Source organism: Elgaria multicarinata, chromosome 1 (genome assembly GCF_023053635.1).
Source record: "Elgaria multicarinata webbii isolate HBS135686 ecotype San Diego chromosome 1, rElgMul1.1.pri, whole genome shotgun sequence".
Classification (NCBI taxonomy): domain Eukaryota; kingdom Metazoa; phylum Chordata; class Lepidosauria; order Squamata; family Anguidae; genus Elgaria; species Elgaria multicarinata.
The window spans coordinates 152,948,078-152,969,874 of NC_086171.1; the positions used below are offsets into that span (position 1 = coordinate 152,948,078).

At 42.0% G+C, this 21,797-nt stretch overlaps 1 protein-coding gene across 1 annotated transcript in view; it reads left to right on the forward strand.

The window, feature by feature from the left end:
- Nucleotides 1-21,797, forward strand: part of PIK3R3 (phosphoinositide-3-kinase regulatory subunit 3) — a 323,162-nt gene that overhangs the window by 117,472 nt on the left and 183,893 nt on the right. Inside the window, exons 5-6 of the mRNA XM_063139463.1 lie at nucleotides 10,517-10,718; nucleotides 12,752-12,837. Coding sequence (XP_062995533.1) covers nucleotides 10,517-10,718; nucleotides 12,752-12,837 — 288 coding nt within the window. The remainder of the gene's footprint in view (nucleotides 1-10,516; nucleotides 10,719-12,751; nucleotides 12,838-21,797) is intronic.

Consider the following 21,797-nt stretch of genomic DNA (forward strand, 5'->3'; position numbering starts at 1 on the left):
TGTATTTGCGAGCTGCGCCACATGAGAGTTCCTGAAACCCAGGAACTTGACCAAGTTTTTTTGTGCAAAGTTGCGGGCCGATGTGTGCAAAATTATGTCTTTCCACAAATTAGACCATTTACAGTCATGGTTTTGTGCAAATTGTGCTATGTATGGCTGTGATTTAGTGCAAATTGTGATTTGCACAACCCTCCCTCCCCCCAAAAATCAGCGAGCTGGCCCGACTCATTGTGCGCCAAGTTGAGCCAACCCTTGGATGTTTGAGCCAAAGTCCAGCTAGTGAAAACTCGCTGAGGTCTACCACATCTGGGGCGTGCTTTAGAGCAGGGAATTTGACCACCAAGAGGAATACAATCAGGGCCAGCCCTGTCATGAGGCAAACTGAGGCGCCTACATCAGGTGATGGAGTGGAAGGAATGGTGAATTGCGCTCCTTCCCCACCCCTGCCACTCCTGCCAGCAGGTGCTCTGGAGAGTCCCACCATATGTTCTGTCGTGGAATTTGCCACAGCAAGAGAGTGACTGGACGGATTCTCCGGAGCAGCTGCCCATTCTATTTCCCTTGTGTTGCATCCCTCTTCCCCTCAGCTTTCCCTTCCTGCCACCACCACTTAAAATAAGATAAAATAAAGATACCTCAACAAGAAACAGTTCAGTACCAACATAACTCAGCTAGCCATGTGATTGCACAAAATTGGAAACACACAAGCAGGACACAGACATCATTTTTAGCATCCGCAGCATATTAATGTTTTTGTAAACAATCACCCTTATCTCTACAAGCCCCGTAGGAGGAGCTGGGAGAGTGTCTTCCTTGTAAAATCTTTAAAATGTGATGCTTATACTTTTGAGCCACTAAGAAAGGTTGAGAAAGTTCACTAGAAATGTTTTGGAAGTGGCTAGAAAGATTGGCATACATCTGGCCAAGTATCCAGAGAGATTTTGAATAATGCCATTATTCAAAGGCCCTGGAGAATGCAAATGAAGATGATCATTGTTAGCTCTTTCCTAAAAGTCCAGGCCAATCCTGTAAGCCCCAACTACTGCAGGCAGCTACTCCACAAGCACTGCATCAGCATAATATATCGTTACATGCTCTCCTCTTCCATAGGAAGTGAGGACTTCCAAGGACACAGCAATTACCCATGTTTGGTTTCCTTTGGATGAAAAGATCACTGGAGACCTATGGTGTTTTGTAAGATCTCATTTTATTAACAAACATACAGGTTGAGCATAGGTGGAGGCAGACAGCAAAATCTACTGCCTCAATATCAGAACTCCAGAGAAAAAGAGACAAAGAGAGCCTGAAAAGTGCTCAAAACTAGCCCTCTGCCAATTTCTCAGTCCTACTCAAAGCTGCAGTCTCTCACAGACATAGATCTTGCTTACATCATCCTTAGCTGGGAGTGGGGGACAGGAAAGGGCTTTGCCAAGATAGATCTCACCTTCCAGAGGTGTCTCCTGCTATTTCTAGTCATTGTGGGCCATTTACAAAGATGTGCCTTGTAACTTTGCCAGCCACTGACTATTAAATAAGTCCAAGCAGTCCTTCTAGGTCCATTGACCCTCATAACTTACAACCATATGCTCTCCCAGTCACAAAACCCAAACCCAAAGAATAGCAGTCGAAACAGAAGTTAACATAACAACACTGACAGCTACTCTCACTAGCTCTCTTTCGGTATTCAAAACAAACAGGTGACCTTTGCTTGTTGATAGTTGTTTAACCCCTAAATAACCCAAAGTTCCTGGGTTCAGCCATCATGACAACAATCCATGAACATCCCATTCCTCAGTTATTGATTGAAAGCAGAAGCAATGAGTGCGCTGGGGGAAGCACACTCGCTCACTAACTCCCGCTTGGCCATGGCAGTTCCTGGGTTAAACAACCCAGGAATTGCCATTATGTGCAAACTGGGTAAAAATCTAATCTGGTATAAAACTATGTAAAATATGCATTTACTCAGGGGAAATATTCCTACACAATACATCCTAAAGAGCAATTGGCTTTGCAAAAATAAAGGCCTGATCTATGGAAATGAGGAGGAATGGACGTTTACCATATTCCCAGAGATCTAAGAATCATAATGCCACGCTCTACAGAGGCCTTAATTGTTGTGAACCACCCTGAGAGCTTTGACTATGGGGTGGTATAGAAATATAATAATTAAGTAGCCTTTGACTCAGTTTGCTTACAAAGAATTTTAAAACCGCCCATTTTGTGGTTCATTTTGTGCGGTTTTGTGCAGTTTTCATTTTGTGAACCGCCCAGAGAGCTCCGGCTATTGGGCGGTATAGAAATGTAATAAATAAATAAATAAATAAATAAATAAATAAATAAAAGAACCAAGTTTCTAATTCCTATCATTCCAGAGAAAAAGTCTAAAAATGTGCACATTCTCATAAAGGACTAGATACGGTCAAGTTTGGAGAGGATTCCATTGGTCGAGGGAGGCAACTCAGCTGCCAATCCCTCTCCAGGGCACAAAATCCCAACTGTCCGTTTCCTATTGCCTCCCTCATGTATGTGCCATCCATCTTAGCACTGCTTCCACCACTCACAGTTTTCCCTGCCAATCCTTTCAAAAGCTGGAAACAAAAACAAAATTGTGCAAAACAACAGTGTTGGAAAGGGGTGGGGCATGGGGAACACAGTGAATGTAGTAAGTTGGATAACTTTTGCTCATTATTATTTGTGTATATGATATGTTATGATTTCCACACATAAGAACATAAGTAGATCCATGCTGGATCAGACCAAGGGTCCATCTAGTTCACACAGTGGCCAACCAGCTGTTGACCAGGGATCCACAAGTAACAGCAACCTCCCACCCATGTTCCTCAGTAACCGGTGTATCTAGGCTTACTGCCTCTAGTACTAGAGGTAGCGCAGAGCCATCAGGACTAATAACTATTGCTAGCCTTCTCCAGGAATTTATCCAGCCCCCTTTTAAAGCCATCCAAAGTAGTGGCCATCACTACATCATGTGGTAGCAAATTCCATATTTTAACTATGTGTTGTGTGACGACTTCCTTCTTTTTATCTGTTCTGAATCTCCCACCCATCAGCTTCATGGGATGACCTCAGGTTCTAGTATTATAGAAGAGGGAGGAAAATGTCTCCCTATCCACATTCTCCACACCATGCATGATTTTGCACACCTCTGTCAGGTCTTCTGTAAGCCTCCTTTTTTTCCAAGCTAAATAATCCTAGCTGTTGCAGCCTTCCCTCATAGGGAAGATGCTTCAGCCCCTTGATCATTTTAGTTGCCCTTTCCAGTTAGCTTATATATACCAAAATGTAAGGGATCTTATGTTTAGTTCATCTGTTTTATATATATATATAAAACAGATGTATATCATCCTTTGCAACCCAGCTCCAGGGAATATATGATCAAAGCTCCTTCCCCCTGCCCCTGCCCCTGTCCCTGCCCAGGTTGTGTTCCATGTAACTGGGCATTTTGCAATAAGAGACATTAAAATGGGGGGAAGCAAGAGTCAAGTAGCAACTCTCAGCATATTTGTCCACAATGGTAGCTGTTGCATCTTAAAGGTGCTGCTGTAGAGTGTTTCTTGTTGCTAGGGTTTCTTTTTTTGGCCCCTTTAAATCAAGTGAGCTCCTTGAATCCTTCGCTAGAGGAAAGGTCAGGCACACAGAGTGTTGCTAATGCTCTAATGAAGAGCTGAGCGCGTGGGGGTGGCAGTGAGACATCAAAGGAGTCTTTGCCAGTACTGGAGAGGGTGTGTGTGTGTGTGCAGAGGGTGAGGCATAGGAATGGCAGCGACGCAGTCCCCGCCAGCCCAAAGGCTTTGCTTTCTCTACTGCTAAGTGGATTTGCCCAGATCCTATTTGCTGGGGAAATGTGGCTGAGCAGATTTCAGCTTTTCTCCGGTGTTTAGGAGAGCTGCCTGTGAGCACTGCTGGAATTTATTTATTTCATTGGAATGGCTTTGCTGAGTTTAATTACTACCCAGCATGGTGTAGACCACAGAATGGCAGGGATGGCAAGGCTGTTCTTGCCCCAGTCATGATGCATTCCCACATCCATTGACTTTAATTTAAGAAAACCTTAACCTGCTGAATCTGTTCAGTGCTCACTTGAGAGAGGGCTTACCGTAATAAAGCAAGGAAAGAGCAAGAGAATTGGGTATTTTAAGATGAATATGTACCCCCTACTGCATCCACAGCATTCATTACCAGAGTAGGGCCTCTTCCATCCTTTTCCAGAATGCCTCTATCTATCCTTGCTTGCTAGTAAGCAGAATGGAGGAGAATTCCAGGGTAGCCTCATGTCACATGGCCACCTTGCGGAGAATAAGTTTGAGTTCATGTGTGAATAGTGCTGAAGCAAAGCACACTTTCTTGAATAAGTTCTTTAATGATGTTTGCTTGTTTGTTTATTACATTTTTATACTGCCCAATAGCCAAAGCTGTCTGGGCAGTTCACAAAAATTAGCTTTTGTTCACAGGATCTCACAACTTAAGACTTGTGAGCAAGGGTCAAGGATGGAAGGCCTCCAAAGCGATCCCTTTGTAACTTCTTTCATGGTTTATTCATGGGGGGAATTCTCAACAGTGTTGGTCTCTCTCTCTCTCTCTCTCTCTCTCTCTCTCTCTCACACACACACACACACACACACACACACACACACAAGGAAAGTCCTCTTTTAAGATTGTGCTTGCCATTTGCAGATCTTATACATACTATATTAGAAGTAATTAAGTTTTTAAAAATCTGCTGAAGATTCATTGAGGGTACTTTTTTAGTCGATTAAAAAGATCTTAAACTGATTCATCAAATAACTGTGTTAACGTCGTAGCCATAATGAAAATGCAGCCTTTGTTTTCCATGTACATTCGATGCACAAGTCTTGATAGAGGACGTATACACTTTTTCTATAAACCTGATCCTCAGGGCCAGCCCTACCATTAGTTCAAGTGAGGCACTAGCTTTAGGTGGCAGATGCTTCAGACCGGGACTGGTAGCCAGCTGTTGGACAGAGCTGCGTGTGCAACATGGTAGTGTAAAGTTTCTAGTGCTATCTCCAACTAGGGTTGGTCAGTCTGCTACTGAGATGAGCTGTTAAAAAGTGGCTCGGCTAAGTTTATACTTTTAGCTGAAAAATCAGAGGCAAATATTTAGAGATCTAGGAGCTTCTACGTTCTACAATGCCTTTTGATTATTAGCTATAGGAGCCTTCCATCTGGAAGTACCCTTTGTTATCACACCAGAAGCTAAAGGGCAATGACACATAGTACAACAGTTCTGTTTGTATCCACTAAACTAAACGGAACATGCCTTTTTGCTGGCCTGAAAGTATAACAAACCTATATCTTGGCATTCCATCACATGAACACTAGGAGTGGTCTGTGCTGTAAGGAGAGAGAGTCTGCATAGCAAAGACAAAACATTACACTGAGGAGATTTGTACAAACAGCGACAGTATGGAATTACTAGTTTAATAGAAGTTTGCATGTCCGCATTTAACCAAGTTCCCTTCCCCAGACACACAATTATTGGAAGCTGATATGTGATGTTAAAGTGGGAAAGAAGTGGCACCCAAGATTGGCTTTGGGTAGCATTTTACCAGCAAAGATTTAAGTTGGGTGAGTGGCTGGGAAACCTTTGGTCTTTATTCCAAGCCTTCATTTCATCATCAATTGCAAATACCCTTCATCTTCTCTCACAGGCATTTAGGGAGCTATAATAACCCAGATTTTCTGAGATTGGAGCCAATGCACTCCCCAGCCCCAAACCACATTCATCTTTGATTTGATACTCTCTTTGTCTGCCTGCTTTTAATTGCAGCTCTGTTTCCTGTAGTTCTGCTGCCTCCCACCCTCTCCCAACAGTCTTGTTTGATGGGCCCTTGGGTCAGGAGTCTTTCCCCACTGCCTCATTAACCATGCATAGCCCAGCCCATTTCACATCCCAGCAGCCTCGTTAACGATCTGCAGTGCCACACCATCAAATCCTGCTTGCTAATTATTATGATCAGCCGTTCATGCTACAGATGTGGTAAAGTCAGTGGTGGCTGAATAAACCTTACCAAGATAAGATTTTTTTAAAGAACAGGTGCCAGCAGCCCAATGATCGTAGCCTTCCAGTTCAGAGGACTGGAAGACATCCAACTAAGGAAAAAATCCTTAAGAAGAGGACTCTACAAAGGCAGATTTTCCCTGTATCACAGAGGCTGCATTCTCAAGAATCATTCATGTTAGCAGTATGATTACAAACTTTTGGGTGGAATCCTAAATAGGAAGGAAGTCCCCAATGAATTTAGAGGGGCCTATTTCTCTGTTTAGGACTAGGACTAGGCTGATGCACACACAATGGGTGTTATCCTATACTGTTTCTGCACTGTTTCTGTTGTGCCAGTGGGACCCACCACTAGCATTTCCTTAGAAGGAAGCAAAAATGCCTATTTCCAATGGGACTCCCTTCTGTGAGCTCCACTGTCCTGCCCCATTCCTGAAATGAATGTTTTGGCCCATTTTTATTTGCTTAAGAGCTACCTCCCATTGCACTAGTGATGGGACACACTAGTACAGGGGCAGCATTGGATTCTTCCCAATGTTTCAACTCCAGAGCAAATAAATTTCACATAAAGAGAACAAACCTATGACTCTAGGCCCATTTCTGTTCCCTGATCGTAAGCATGTTGCAGTCATTAGTATGTTTTCTCACATACCCTGTAAGGCTGGAAGAACTAGAAGTTGAGCTTGTGGCTTTTGTAGGGTTATACATGGTCAAGCAGAGAGCTTATCCACTTTAAAGCAGGGGTGGTCAACTGGTAGTCCATGCACTAGTCCCAGCAGCCCCAACACATTTTAGGCAGCACACCTATATCCACTTACTTGGGAATAAGCCCCACTGAACTTAATAGGGACTACTTCTGAGTAGACATAGAATTCCACTGTTAAATCCATTTCTGATTCATACTTTGCCCATACTTTTGCTTTTAAGGAAAATAAATTTGTTTTTTAAAAAGTGAGGTAAAGATTTTTCACACTGTTACATCTCTCTGGATTTTGTATATAATATCTTCAACATGTGCTGAGCAAATGTGCTGCTTCATAACTGTGAAGTCCTTACTGCTAGCTGCTATGACATTACTATAGGGAATGACCACTAGGGGAAAGGATCATGTTATACAGCAAAGTAAGCTTCCAGGACCTGGACCATTACCTGAAGAATGGATTAACCCCCAAGGACCCAGGTGGTGGCCATCCCTTTAGGGCCATATATAGCAGCCGACTAAATTTTGGGCATAACAAAAATATCCAGAACGGCGATGGGTGGGTCAGTGTGATCACAAGATCAAGCATAACTTTTGTAATTCCAAGAAGTAATAACTTTAAAATGAACTGTTGATATTCATAAGGGCAATTGCTCCAAAGCAAAAAGTTAAATGTTTTACTTTAAAATCCTGCATCAGTGGGATGTAAAGCCAATTTAGCTTATTGTACAGAGTCATTAACCTGATTTTATATGAGTAGGTTCAACTACTCTGTTTGTTAATGTTTCTACCATCCATCTTTCAAATACTTCCACCCTAATGCTGCAGTTCTGTGCATACTAATGGACTTTAGTCTGTGAAAGCTTGTACCATAATAAATTTATTAGGCTGTAAGGTGCCATAAGACTCTGTTATTTTTACTTACCTGAAAGTAAGACCCATTGAACTCAGTAGGACTTACTTTCAACTAGGTATGCATAGGATTGCACTGTAAACCTTGCAAAGTTTGTTTAGAAATTCCCAGGGAAGACCTAAGAGGGAGCAACCGTTCCACTCCAGGGACAAACTTCCAAACTTTGTCCTCTCTAGTCCCAAGAAAAAAGGCTTTCCTCTGTTACTTTGTTTAATAGGTTTGGCGGTTCCTGTGATTGCAACAAGGAGGAGGCAGCCACTACTCTTACAAGACAGGAAAACCAGGAATTTTATAACGAGAGCAAATGGATGTAATATAGTTAGATTAACTAGCTGAACTGTGAGGAAATCCACCAAAGGCCTTTTCACAGGCTAAGCACTAACTTAAAAGTGATACCCATCTGTTCTTTGCTAATATGTATACCAATAAAATAAAACATTGATATGCAAAATACATCAACTAATTGGCAGAATCTCTAATCTTCATGATTGTAGAGATAAGTCGGAAAAGATAATGGTAGCTGTATGTGCTAAATGTTTTGAAATCAGATAGACAGCCTTAAAATGCAAATAAAAAGAATGCAAATAGCTTTAATTTCTAAAGCCGTTTTCTGATTTTGAGTGGTTAACTTCGTTTGCTTTATTCTTTGTTTTTTCCGAATATGTGTGATAATTCTGGAAAGACAATATCACAGATATGCAACATATATACCAGCTGTATATTAGCTGTGCCCCACCCCTACTTTAATGCTTGTAGCTACTAGGGCCACATCTCACCTCAAGATGCTGGAACATAAGAAGAGCCATCTCCCGCTTGTCTTCACCAGCAACTGGTATACACAGGCCTTTTAAGCCCCAACACATCTAGGTCAAAACGCGCGGCTCCCGTCCCTTCTCTGCTGTCGCTCCGACATCGCTTTCTGAAAACAGGAAGTAATTAGGCCCATTCAGTCCAGTAGGAGAGAGCAGCAACCAGACTTTTTCGGGGGGGGGGGTGTGTTGCGGCACAGTGAAGGCCAGAAGGGGCGGAAGATGCACAAGAGGCAGACGACATTATGTGAGCAATCCATGTGCCCAGTAATGAGCGTGCAGTAAAACGCTCATCGGATAGAGCTTACTGACTCTGATATTGGAGGCAAAATATAGCCATCAAGACTAGTAGCCATTGAACTCCAGGGCAAATCTACACAAAGTAGGATAGAACACTTTGAAAGTGTTTTGAAAATGGTGTATGGAGTGTGTCCTGGGCCCCAACAGTTATCAAGACCATTATAAAGCACTAGTGTAGATCCTGCCCCAGTTATCCTTATCGTATGGGAATTTATCTAATCATATAGTAATATTTTTTCTTTGTGTTAAAATGAGAGAGAACTATAAATTAATGAGTAGGTAATTAAAATTACTGGTTTATATAATCAGCTATACTAGAAGTATAAAAAAGAAAAGAGCAGCTATTTTGATATGTGGTGACCATGTGAATTAGCAAAGCGATATTGGAAAACTGTTAGTATACAAGTTGAAAAGGTAATGCACATTAAACATCCCTTAGATCCTTTAATTATTTTATTGATCTTCACGGAACATGTACCTCTAGCATACCAAGAGTTAATCTAGTATGCAGTAGTTGCAGTAGGAATATATTACACAACATAGTGGAAGTTGTCAACAATATGAACATTGTCTGAACGGGAAAATAAACCGTGTGAATGTATATTATTTATTTATTTATAAATTTATGCGTTTTGGCCCAAATTGTGCTTGCATTTTTATACTGTAGTTTTAAGCTATTATGTATTTTATATTGTATGTTAAGTTGTATTTTGTGGTTTTAATTTCTGTGAACCACCCAGAGAACTCTGGCTATTGGGCGGTATAGAAATGTAAGAAATAAATAAATAGCCCCCCAAGGTGATTTACAAATATACTTAAAGCAATTTAAAAGCTTTAAAAATGTAAACATATTAGAACAATTTGAAAACTTTAATAACAATTTGAATACTTGTTTATATGTGCGTGCAAGAAAGGAAACAGATGTACAATAAGTTTTCAAAATTGGGTAATATTTATGGATTATTGGAAAAACAAACCACACTTTTCAAACAGTATGATTCATGCTTTTGAGATATATTAAAATGCTTGCATTCAGATAAACTAGTATTAGTTGATATGTAATAAACTCCATTAAGAGAGAGAGAGAGAGAGAGAGAGAGAGAGAGAGAGAGAGACAAGAAATGGGCACATGTTGAAGGATTTGGGGATTGGCTTTGGCTTTCTGATGTGTGTTTCCATTGTGAACCTGATAGATATACATCTATGTGCCATTACATCACATTCTACTGGACTGGATATAAAATTGTTTGGTAGACTTTACTGTAATTTGTAAATATTCATAACAATTGTGGCACTTTGGGCTCATACAACTTCTCCATGGCAGGCATCAGGTGCCTGTCAACCTCCATATAAGCTAGCCAGGTGCTATTGAGCCAAGATGGAATATTCTGAGGGTTTCTTGAAAAGGAGAGCTATGGAAGAAAAACCTATGTACAGCAGGCTGATAGGAACTGAAGCTTGAGATTCCCATACTGTGCATTATTTATCCAAGTGATTGAAAATGCACACTAAAATCACTTGTCTTGAATATTTACAAGGACATGCATTCTCTTCCCCTCCTTATTGTTTTATTATGATTTTATTAGAATGAAAGCCTATGCGGCAGGGTCTTGCTATTTACTGTTTTACTCTGTATAGCACCATGTACATTGATGGTGCTATATAAATAAATAATAATAATAATAATAATAATAATAATAATAATAATAATAATAACTCTTTTCCCCCCCTCCCACCTTCCATCTCTCCTGAAGAAACACAGACCCTGGAAGAGTGTGGACAACAAATAAAGATGATCCTGGAATCTCCCTGCTTCCCTCAGTGGCACAGAGTCCTGCTACAACATCTGACCAGGCATTTCTGTAAACTGTGCCAGAATGGCAGCAAGAATCACCTCACACCCAGGGTGCTTGGAGAGGCCTTTAGTGAAGTTCTTTTTAAACAGTCCTCATCAAGGTAAGACTGCTGGACCATGTACCAGTCTTCACTATTTACCAGAAACATAGATTGGGCATTTCCTCTCCTTCATGAACAAAGTGGAATTCCATTTTAAATAAGAGCTTATAAAATTGTAATATATTCCCGCACAATAGCAAAAAAAAAAAAAAAAGTTTCAAAATGTATCTGCTTTTGAAAAATTTAAGTAAAAGCCATTTATATTTTAGATTGTGAAACCTATTTTTTTTTTAATGATTTACTCGGCTCCAAAAATTTATGTCAGTGGTAGGCAACCTTTTTGATCATGAGAGCTGTATGCAGTGCTGGGTCAGGAACTGCACACACATTGACCTGGTTTGCATCATCAGAATAGGCCACCGCAGATTGTTTAAGCCACAGTGGGCTGCGGCATGTGCAGGGTGGGGGCAGGATTTGCACAACCCAACAACAGTCCCCACAGAATTTTCATAACCCACAATCTCCAGGTTCACACAACATGACAAGTCACAGCCAGGCATTTAATTTTCAGAATGGCCACTGGCACATGGTGTAACCTTACCATGACTTCAATAAGCTACAGTGGGTTGTTTGATTGTGCAAACCCTCTCTCTCTCTCCTCTCCCACAACTTAGCACACAAGTATGGAGAGGTTTAAACCTCACCTGAGATGGGATCGCTAGGAGATGGGAAGGTTAAAACCTCCCCTGACCCCAGCTATCTTAGCAGCAATAGGATTACTGGGAAGAGGCCTTAACCCTCCCAGCCCCCCATCTCAACTGAGATTGCTATTAGTGGTGGGGAAACAGTGATCTCAGCATCACTGGAATCACTTGAGGGTGCAGAAATGAAGCCCTTGCCGTCCAACAACCCTGATTGGTTACTGCTTCCCTGATGGCATTAGTGGCAGGGAAACAGTGATTCCAGCTGCACTGGGATTGTTTGAGGCAGGATAGGCTAAAAGGCTCCTATTGGAATCACTGTCCTGGAGTTGCTACAAGCCACGCCAGCACAGCTGTCTTTCCCCTATAACCAATGAGCTGCACTGAAGGGAAAACTGGGTGGGACTCCCTGGGACTCAGCAGACACACACAGAGCATCAGAAAGCTGCATATGGCCCCTGGGCCAGGGGTTTCTCACCCCAGCTTTATGTGCTTTGGGCAATGGGTTTTAATGGATCATCATATAACTGCTGTCTCAATGTTATCTGAATGATGTGATCACTGCTTTCACACCATCAGTGGCAATTCTTCCTGGTCATTATGTAACTTCATCGGATGCATTGGGATATGACACTAAACCGTGTTTTCGCATTACGACAATGAGCCAGTCCTCCACCTGGGCATGCATGTGCCCCCATCCCCCTCTGGCATGGCTATGAGGAGATCAGAAACTTCTGCTTCCAGTTTAGATTAGTTGCAGTTTAGTATGTCATCCAAACCCTAAACTGTGGTTGCTTCTAAACCATGGTTTGTTGAAACAAGCTAGCTTTATAACCCATAGTTTAAAGTTGGCTTGTTTTAGTTTGTTGGGTTCAGATAATACGGCGTACCATCGTGATAAGCCACCCTGGTTTATCATGATGTCTGAACACAGCTATTATGTAATAATATGAAGGAGTTTGTTCCTTTTCTCCCCCGCTTCCCTGCTGTTTCCTTTTTCCTTTTGTACCATGTCACTTAGATAGTAAGGCATTATTATAAAATGTGAATGAGCTTGATTGTTCTGACAGAAAGATGGTATATACGTGCAATGAATAAATGTAAACAAGTAAATAATAACAACAGCAACCCCATTATTCAAGTAACTATTAATTCTTGTAAATGCTAAACCGTGGTTAACATTAAATTTGGAAATAGCACTGATGATCCATTAAGCTCTGCTGCCTATGATGCTCTTGCAACTCGGGCCCTCTGAAATATCTTAAGTTGCACAGTTTCTGGGGCTGGCTGTGTCTTGTCATGTTCAAAGTCTTGGTATCACACTCCACCTCCTATCGTAGCCATACAAGCAGAAAGCCTGGCTGACATTGCACTATATCCTTGTCTTCATAGCATGGAGGTGAATCCTGAGCATCATGTGAAGATCATTGAGGCTCTCATTGTAGTTGGTGGAGTATCTGAGATGCAGACAACACCAGGTAGGAAATAGCTTAAAGCACTAGCATCCAAAACATGATGGGATGAGGAGAGTGAGCGTTTGGGTGTTCTGGTCATGGGTGTTCTAGTATGGGTGTTCTAGTATGGAGCAACTGAGCAGTGGTCTTTGCCATGTGACTGTCTGTAACAAGCATTTGATTCACTGTGCACCTAAGGGCTGTGCTTGGGACACATAAGTTGGTCCTCAGCCTTTAAGGAGTGGCAGGAGAGAAAGTCTGCAGTGTGCTTTTCTCTTGATGTGAGGTGTTTCCTTGTGTTTGACTAGCTGCTTGAACTGCATGTTCAGTTGGGTTTTGTTGGATTGCTTTCCCTTGGGTTTGGACACAGGAAATGCATGTGGCCACAGTTAGTGGTATTTGTAAGCAAGACTATTTTATTATTCTAGCAGGGAATGATGGGGCAATTGAGCAGCTCTCCCTTCCAGGTATGAGATATCCTGAAAGCTTTGCATCGACATCCTCTGCTATCAGTTCAACACTTTGGCACTAAACTGGAAGCAAAGAAAGTAATTAGGGAGAGGCCCAGAAATAATAAGACAACTGTCTGCTCAGTTTGCTAGCAGAAAGCTTGTTACATGGACTGTAGCTTTGGTGCTGATGCCAGGCTGATTTGTTTTCCTGATTTAGACTGCCATGATATAGCGGGAACTAGTGCAGAATTGACACCTATGTGTGTGAAATGTAGAGTCCGGATGTTCATAAAATGTATTGCTGCATCAAATCTTCACAAGTAAATGTTTTTGCTGTGCAATAGAACTTCTGAGGCCCCTGAAATGGTCTCTGAAACCTTTCCCGGTCACCATTTTCATTGCTTTTCATGGCCTGTTTGCAAGTTTGATCAGCTGCTGCTTTCATGCCATTATTTTTCAAACCATGTTCTTTTTGCTGGCTTAGGGATCCCAGCCTATTGGAGACCACATAGTCAGCACGATGATGTCATGACGCCATATATACAATTAGTCTTGCCTATGTGACAGTTATGTTTTCTGCCCTCACTCTGAATTAGCTTCAGGACAATACCAATCAGATGTGACTATGTAGCATCATGAGGTAATCATATTGGTGACATAATCCACAATTGCTTGGGATTATGGACAGTCTGATTTGGCTTTGAACAATCTGATCGTTGTCCCAGCTCTGAACATGCATTGAAGATGGAACCATGCTGTAAACACTTTCAACTCTGTTTGCAGCTCCCCAGCAAAATTGCAGAAAGGGGGGCACATTTCACAAGGGTGGAAATGATCACCAAATACACTTTTTTTCAGTTTCAGCTTTTGTAAACCACCCAGAGAGCTTCAGCTATGAAGCGAATGTAATAAATAATAATATAAAAATGTAATAATAATAATAATAATAATAGTAATAATATAAAATGCATTCCATAATCTTTTCAAAACTAAGGCTCTTAGATGCAATAAGTCAGAGGAGACTATTCTGAGATCAGCTACTATACTGCAGGCTGACAGCATAGGTAATTAGAGGTGAACCAGAATAGCCTTTTAATTTTGTTTTTCTTTTGTTGTTATTTTTTTAAAAGGGCGGGGAAAGTACCTCTTTTTTGTGTGTTTTCAATTGCCCCATCAAATTGTTGCCATTTTTTTTATTGAGTCCTCGACAGTACAAGAAAAGAGCTGGTTTTTAAGGCTGTAGGGAACTGCACATTCTCTGAACTAACTCACAGGCTAGCCCATGTAACTATAGACAGGCTGGGAGTGGGCTGCAGTGAGGAAGATATCATTCACTTGAGCTGCAGGGGGTTTTATATTGGCCCCAGGGAGGGCTCAGTTGCTTCCCTGATCTTGGTTAGACAAGCTCAAGGACTGCACAATTCCCTTACTCCCATTGATTGGGATCTCCCCTGACCTATGAGCTAGCTCCGGAACTTATCTGGAACCTTACAAACCAGTCTTTGTGGTCTTTTTGCACAGCACTGCCTGAACTGTGTTTGTGTTCTCAGGCACGAAGGAAAAAGCAGGATTACTGCTATTTGTGCTTGATTTGCTAACTGTTCGATGAAGCGTTCTCCCTCATTGAACATGCCAACTGCAAAACCACAATCAAAACTTACGAAAAATGGGTTCAGCTACAATTGTAATTATTTAAGGAGCAGCAGCGCACACCTGTCTGACTCTATTGTATCTCTGTCTATTGTTGTCCTACAACATCATTGGGTGGGAGGTAAGGGCTCTTTCTCCCCCCCCCCCCATACTGCACCAGAGTCACCATCTGACCTGTATCTCCCGGTCAAGGTTAGCTGAAGTCTCTTGGAGAAGCCTTGTTAATACACTGTTATGTAGCTTTGCTAACGTACTCCTTTCACTTGGAAGTTTCTGATAACCAGAGAGGAAAGGAGTGGATGAACCCCGGGGGATTAAGCACCCAACTGTCAGTTTCCATGCTTGCTTTCATGGCTCTGGCGCCCTCCCCCTTTCTGGCAAGCCAGAAGGTGGTCACCCTGCCTGGGGCTGGGCTGGGAGATCCAAGTTTGCCTCGCCTTCTTGTCTTTGTCCACGGTCGTTAGCTTGATCGGCAGCACAGCTGGCAGCTGGGGATGGTTTAATTGCTCTTCAGGGAATTGCTGAGGTGATGTTACAGGAACGCCTTTGGTGAGGGTTGACTTTGGGAAGGGTCCAGCACACGGAAGGGAAGGGGAAGGGAAGTTGTGTTGCTGTATTTTCCAGCTCACTGTTTGCTCACATGAGGTTTATTGGCAGAAGGGACAGCTCCTGATCCTGTTTGCATTTATCATCTGACCAACAAGGTTCAGCGAGGTTATGAGGAGGTAGTTCTTGAGGCAAATGACAGGACTCTGGCTTTTCCCCGTGAGCATGCCATATCCTGAAGCCCCATTGATTCACTGCCTTGTCAGAGAAGAGGTTTATCAGTACAGGTGTAACTTTCAGATGTACCAAAGAAACTTGCCTGGATTTCTGATCGGGGTTTTCCACACACACAGGCATTGCTTCCCGTTGCTTAAAGATGTAGATTTAGCTAGATTAAACCATCCTGTTTGAAAACATGTAAGTAATGAACTAAGAAACATTCCTTTGTCCAACAGGAATTAATTATTAGCACTGGTGACTTTTGTGTAATCTCTGTTTGCAAAAGCAGAAAATTGAGTGCACTGCATTAAACTAAGAAACAATAAAATAACTACTGGATACACACACACACACACACACACACACACACACACCGGTGATATTTGGTTGAATATATGATACCTGTGAGAGGCTCATCTTTGTTCATTTGTGACTGTGTTATTAACCTACTGTAACAGAAAAAAATGCAGCCAATATTTTTTCCAGTTTATGCTGCAGTAGTTTGCACTGTGGACAAGCCCTCGGATCAACAGTAGGTGTAAATCTTTGCTCCTGGAAACTTTGTAAAATAAAGCCACAGGGGACCAAAGGGTAGGACAAGGCTGCCTCCTCCTGAGATGGTACAATTCAAGGGGGCACAGCCAAGGTGAAACTGAAATATGGGGTTAGCTCTCAGAACTATTGACATGGCTGTTTCTTCCCTAGGTGAACTGAAGAGTATTTCATTCAAATATTTGTATGTGGCTTTTCCAGTTAGAACAGCCCTCTAAAGCATGCCCCCATAATCCTCTGCAGCATCTTAAGTTCTAGGACACACTCAGTTTCTGCTCTTACTTTGTTCAGTCCTACTCTGCTGAGGGTAGATAAAATTTGTGATTTTAACTAATTCCAGATGTTTTAGTAGAGATCTACAATGCAGCTGATTGACTCAGCATTGAGCCACGATAAGTTCCTAATATAAGCAAGACTTGAATCAGCAGGTTTGGCCTAGTTTAATCAACTCAATTTAAGAGATCATCTGCATGAGGTTATAGAAGAGTTCATCAATGTGGATGGGTGCATTCACTTGTGGGGTTTATTTTTTCAGGTTCAGTCTTCATTTGTTTAAGAGTTTCCTGCAGCTTTGCACTGCCTTGTGCACTGACATATTTTGCTTTGGCTGTGTACATCTTGATTAGAAGCACGGGGGAGTGGGTTAGCTATTAAACTCTTGCTGTGGAAGAGAAAAACTTCAGATGTTGATTATGTATTACTAAAGATGCTTATATTAACCCTAAATCCTTCAACTTATATTAACCCTAAACACACCCAGAAATAACCATGTATGTACTTTCTAAATCATTCAGGCAAAATCTCTACTGCAATTCACTCCACTTCTTTCTGATGTCATGTTGGCTTACATTGTATATAATATGTTTATTTCTGGTTATCTGCTCCTAGCATTCCTGGGTCCCTATTAGAAGCTTGAAGCCAAAGAATTCGCTAGTAGATTTATATCACTATGTGAAACTCAGCTCTAATTTTTTTCCTCTCTTATAGTCCCAGTGCCTACAACCTAACACCAACTTCTTCTTCTTCACCTGCCCTTCCCTCAGGTTCCTGTTTCTCAGGTTCTCGGGTTTCATTGCCTATACCACACCTTTCCTTCATCTACCTCATTTCTGAGTACCCTGCCCCTTTGAGCTTCTCTACAAGAGCGATTTATTGCACAATCACGATTGGTCACTCATGGAAGTTTGCGGATGCCATCAACCTCCAGGATGCCTCATGCACTTCCCCCCCTTTATCCCACTTTCAAAAAGATCAGAGATAAGCTGTAATAACCGTTAATGGTGCCACATCAGCAGTGTGAAATGCTGTGTAGCATTATAATTCAGCCACTAGATGCCGTTGTTTCATTGAACATATTGAGCATTGCTGAGACAGGAAGTTTTCAATTCCAAATGACATGTTCACCATGAAAACGAACTCATCATAAACCTGGAAAGACTCCAGAATAAGAAATTCCAATTTGTATTCTTCTTTTTTGTCTAAATATAGGCATTCCAAAAGCAGCTACCAACCTACCCACCCCTGAAAACATTACACTGAAGCATAATCTGTGGCTAAAGTGTCTAATTCACATTTCTTCATGGTTCGGTCAACCTCGTTCACCGTTCAGACAGTGGAGGCTGGAAGAACCTTGGATAGTTCCTTTAAAGTTCTGACTGGTTCTGACTGAAACTCAGAGCAGATTCACCACCCCACTGACACTGACGTCATCAGCCTCCACTGCATTCAGAATACCTGCATGGGGGACCTACATGGACTATACAAGGGGTTCCATTTGGCTCTCGGTACTCAGATGTCACAGGGAGCAAGCCATGAAAGGTGAATATGCAATGTTATACAAAGCAATGCAAAGTTATAGAAAGTAGTAACGCTTCAGTTTCCAGAGGACTGAAATTTTAAAACTGTATTTCAGAACTTGCCCATAAGGAAAGCAGGCAATTAAACTCTGGACTCGATCACCAAAGTCATTCCCACTATCTCCACCACTAGGAAACGTGTCTTGGCCAGTTCATTCCCATTTCTCCTTGAGTTCTGCTTTGCATTTCTGGCTTTCCAGTTCCATACTCCAAAGGCATTTTCAGACTATTTGCTTTTCCTTACAATACATGTGATACAGACATTATTCCCGGTGATCAAATGTTGTGGCTTAAATGGTAGAAAGAAGCAATTCCCTTCCCCAACCACACCCTCCGCCCTAGATAACATGACCATTAGAGATACCCCATGCTTTGTGGACTGTGATTGCACATATTTTCATGGACCTTTGTTGGATGTTACATCATTAGGAGCAACATAGCTCCCATGCCCTTTTGCTTAACTTTGATATATATTGATGTTTACCTTCTGTTAGAGCTGACCTCTTCTTTGCTATATGATTTCAGCATCACTTACCTAATCATTTAATGAAAGAAAATGGTCAACGTCAGCAAGGCTTCATGCTCTCAATGAAACAATGACAGCTATTTCCTAAAACATTTGTCTCCTTCCTTCTCCTGGATGTGGCTTTTTCTTTCATTCTTTGAAAGCTGTGTACTCCCCCACTGGAATACACGCCTCTTCTATAAATATAATTTTAAAAGCAACTGTCCTACTGGAATAAATCTGTCTTTCAGGGCCAGCCCTACCTTTAGGCAGAGTTAAGCGGCAAGGGGCAGGAAGGGGTGTTGAGGACAGAGCTGTATGTGCCATGTGGCCTGTGGGGCAACCACAGAAACTTGCCTGCTGTCCTCAGGTGCAGTGGAGAAGCCTGTCCTGTCACCAGTGTTGAGCTAAGATTCAGCTGCCACTTTAGTTGGCTTCTGAATGTGGAATGGGGGGGAGGGGCATCTTTTCCTTTGCCTCAGACAGCAAAATGTCTTGGGCTGAGCACAGTCCTCTCCTTCCCCTTCTATTATATGGAGAAAGAATTTAACTCTACTGATGCTGAATCTATAGCACAAAAAGGAAATTGCAGTTTGTTAATTGTCTTCAAAGGCCCAGAGAGATGTACTCTGTCTCTCACCTCTTAGTCATCCCACGGCCATGTAATATGCACATGTGTTCCTTCTGGTAAATCCTCATAAATCAAGTCTGCCAGGCTCTAACTCACATTTATTGCTCTACTCAGAGCTCTCACCAATCCATTAAGCAATGTCAGTATGTGTCTTTTCTTTCCAGTTCAGCCATGTGTTAGGAAATCACAGCTTGCTTTTTTCTTTTTTCTGTATATGTGGTATATTACTGCGCCTGAAATGAGGTTGAGAACCACCACCAGATTTTTTAATATGAACCTCTTTAAGACGTTTACAGGAAAATATGATCAGAACAGAAGTTAGGAAACAGGGAGAAAGAGTCAGGGTTTCATTTAGAGTAGGATGAAGATGATGCCATAACAAGTGAAAAAAGGAGGAGAGAATACATTTCTTTCTTACTGAAGGTTATTTGCACAAAACGTCAGTGGAACTGTTAGTTGAAATGAAATTTCCTTATGAGTGAGACAGACGTTTTTGTGAGAGCTCTGAGCAGGTGTCCACATGGACAAATCAGTCAATTTGTTTGTATTCACAATGGTGTGAATTTGCACAGGCCTCTTAGGAAGTAGTCATATACTGATCATTGATCCATCTAACTCAGTATTGTCTGCACCAAGGGCTCTCAAACTTTCTACTCTTAGGTCTGACTTGAACGTGTAAAAATGACTGAAGCCCACCAGTCACAAACAGTGACAGGTTGAGGTGGAGTTTGGCATAAACAGTTGGCAATTGCTGATAGTAATTTTATATTAATATCTAATCCCTCTTTGAAAATTGCTAAATTCTTTCCCACAGATATTTCTGTGTATCAGGGAGTTCCACAATTCAGCTTCCCTCAACCTAAAGTACAGACCTTGGCTCTGGAGGTATCATTCTCAGCTTCTCCATTTCAGGAAGAATTTGCTGATACAGAGGCTCCAAGTCTGGGTTTCCAACATGGTACCCACGGACACCTCTCTTGGCAACCACCAGACCCCCTGCCTCTCCTGATTTTAATTTTATTTCTTAAGATAATTATACATTTTGTTTAACTAGAAGACTGCCATGCTGCAAAGCAAAGTATTGTCCTTTATTTGGATGCAAAATCAATATTTGTATTCAAAAGAGTGATTTTGTATTTTGGAGCTCAGACACACCCACTCTCTCTCTCACACACACATCTCCGCCTTGTAATTAGGTTCTTGGGCTTGTTACTTTTCTATTACTCTTGAAGGTCAGCCAGGGGACAGGACTGGCTCTAGGAACTTCTGGTGCATCCACTTTGAACTTCCATCCTCTTCCCAGGACGTGTGGAGGGGGAAGAGGCTTAGGAACCATCCACAGCATTGTGGGTGCCTGGCCAACAGGATCAGGACTTTCCTGGCTGTAGCGACCCTGTAAGATATAGCAGCTGCAGAAGGACCTCTCTTCCCCACTGGCCTTCACTTACCTTCAGAGTGGACAGCCATGATCTTGGGATTGTGGTGGACAACTCTGTGAAAATGTCAACCCAGTGTGCAAAAAGGGGGAAATGCCACATGAGGCATTATTAGAAAGGAATTGAGAATAAAACTGCCAATAGCTTTCTGCCTTTATACAAATCTATGGTGTGACCACACTTGGACTTCTGTGTACAGGTCTGGTCATCATACCTTAAAAAAGATATTGTATTGCTGGAAAAAGGGCAGAAAAGGGCAGCTAAAATCATCAGGGGGCTGGAGCATCTCCTCTATGAGGGAAGGTTACAACAGCTGGGATTGTTCAGCTTGGAAAAAAGGAGGGTAAGGGGAGGCATGATAGAAGTGTACAAAATTATGCATGGTGTGGAGAATGTGGATAGGGAGACATTTAATTCTCATAAAACTAGAACCCGAGTCATCCCATAAAGTTGATTGGTGAGAGATTCTGGACAAATAAAGGAAGTACTTCTTCACACTGCACATAGTTAAACTTGGAATTTAGATGTAGTGTTGGCCACCAATTTGGATGGCTTTAAAAGGGGGTAGACAAATTCCTGAAGGCTATCAATGGCTACCAGTCCCAATGGTTGTGTGCTACATTTAGTGTCAGAGGGAGTAAGCCTGTATACACCAGTTGCTGGGGAACATGGGTGGGAGGGTGCTGTTGTACCTGTGTCCTGCTTGTGGGTCCCTGGTTGAAAGCTGGTTGGTCAGTATGTGAACAAAATGCTGGACTAGATGGACCCTTGGTCTGATCCAGCATGGCTCCACTTATGTTCTTATGATTGTTATTCCAGCCAGAACAATTGCAGCTAGTGAAGCAACGGAGCTCCCAATTTGGGCATTTATCTGTCCATTACCTCTTCTTCTTCTTCTTCTTCTTCTTCTTCTTCTTCTTCTTCTTCTTCTTCTTCTTCTTCTTCTTCTTCTTCTCTCTCTCTCTCTCTCTCTCTCTCTCTCTCTCTCTCTCTCTCTCTCCACCCCACACCCAGTCTTGTGCTGCAACTGGCTCAAGGCTTTTTTCTTTTCCCTGGTATTGTAAAGCAAGCCTTGAATAAACATAAGCAGAGAGCTGTCTCTGTACAGCAACTCCTTCCACTCCTTGGTCATGGGGA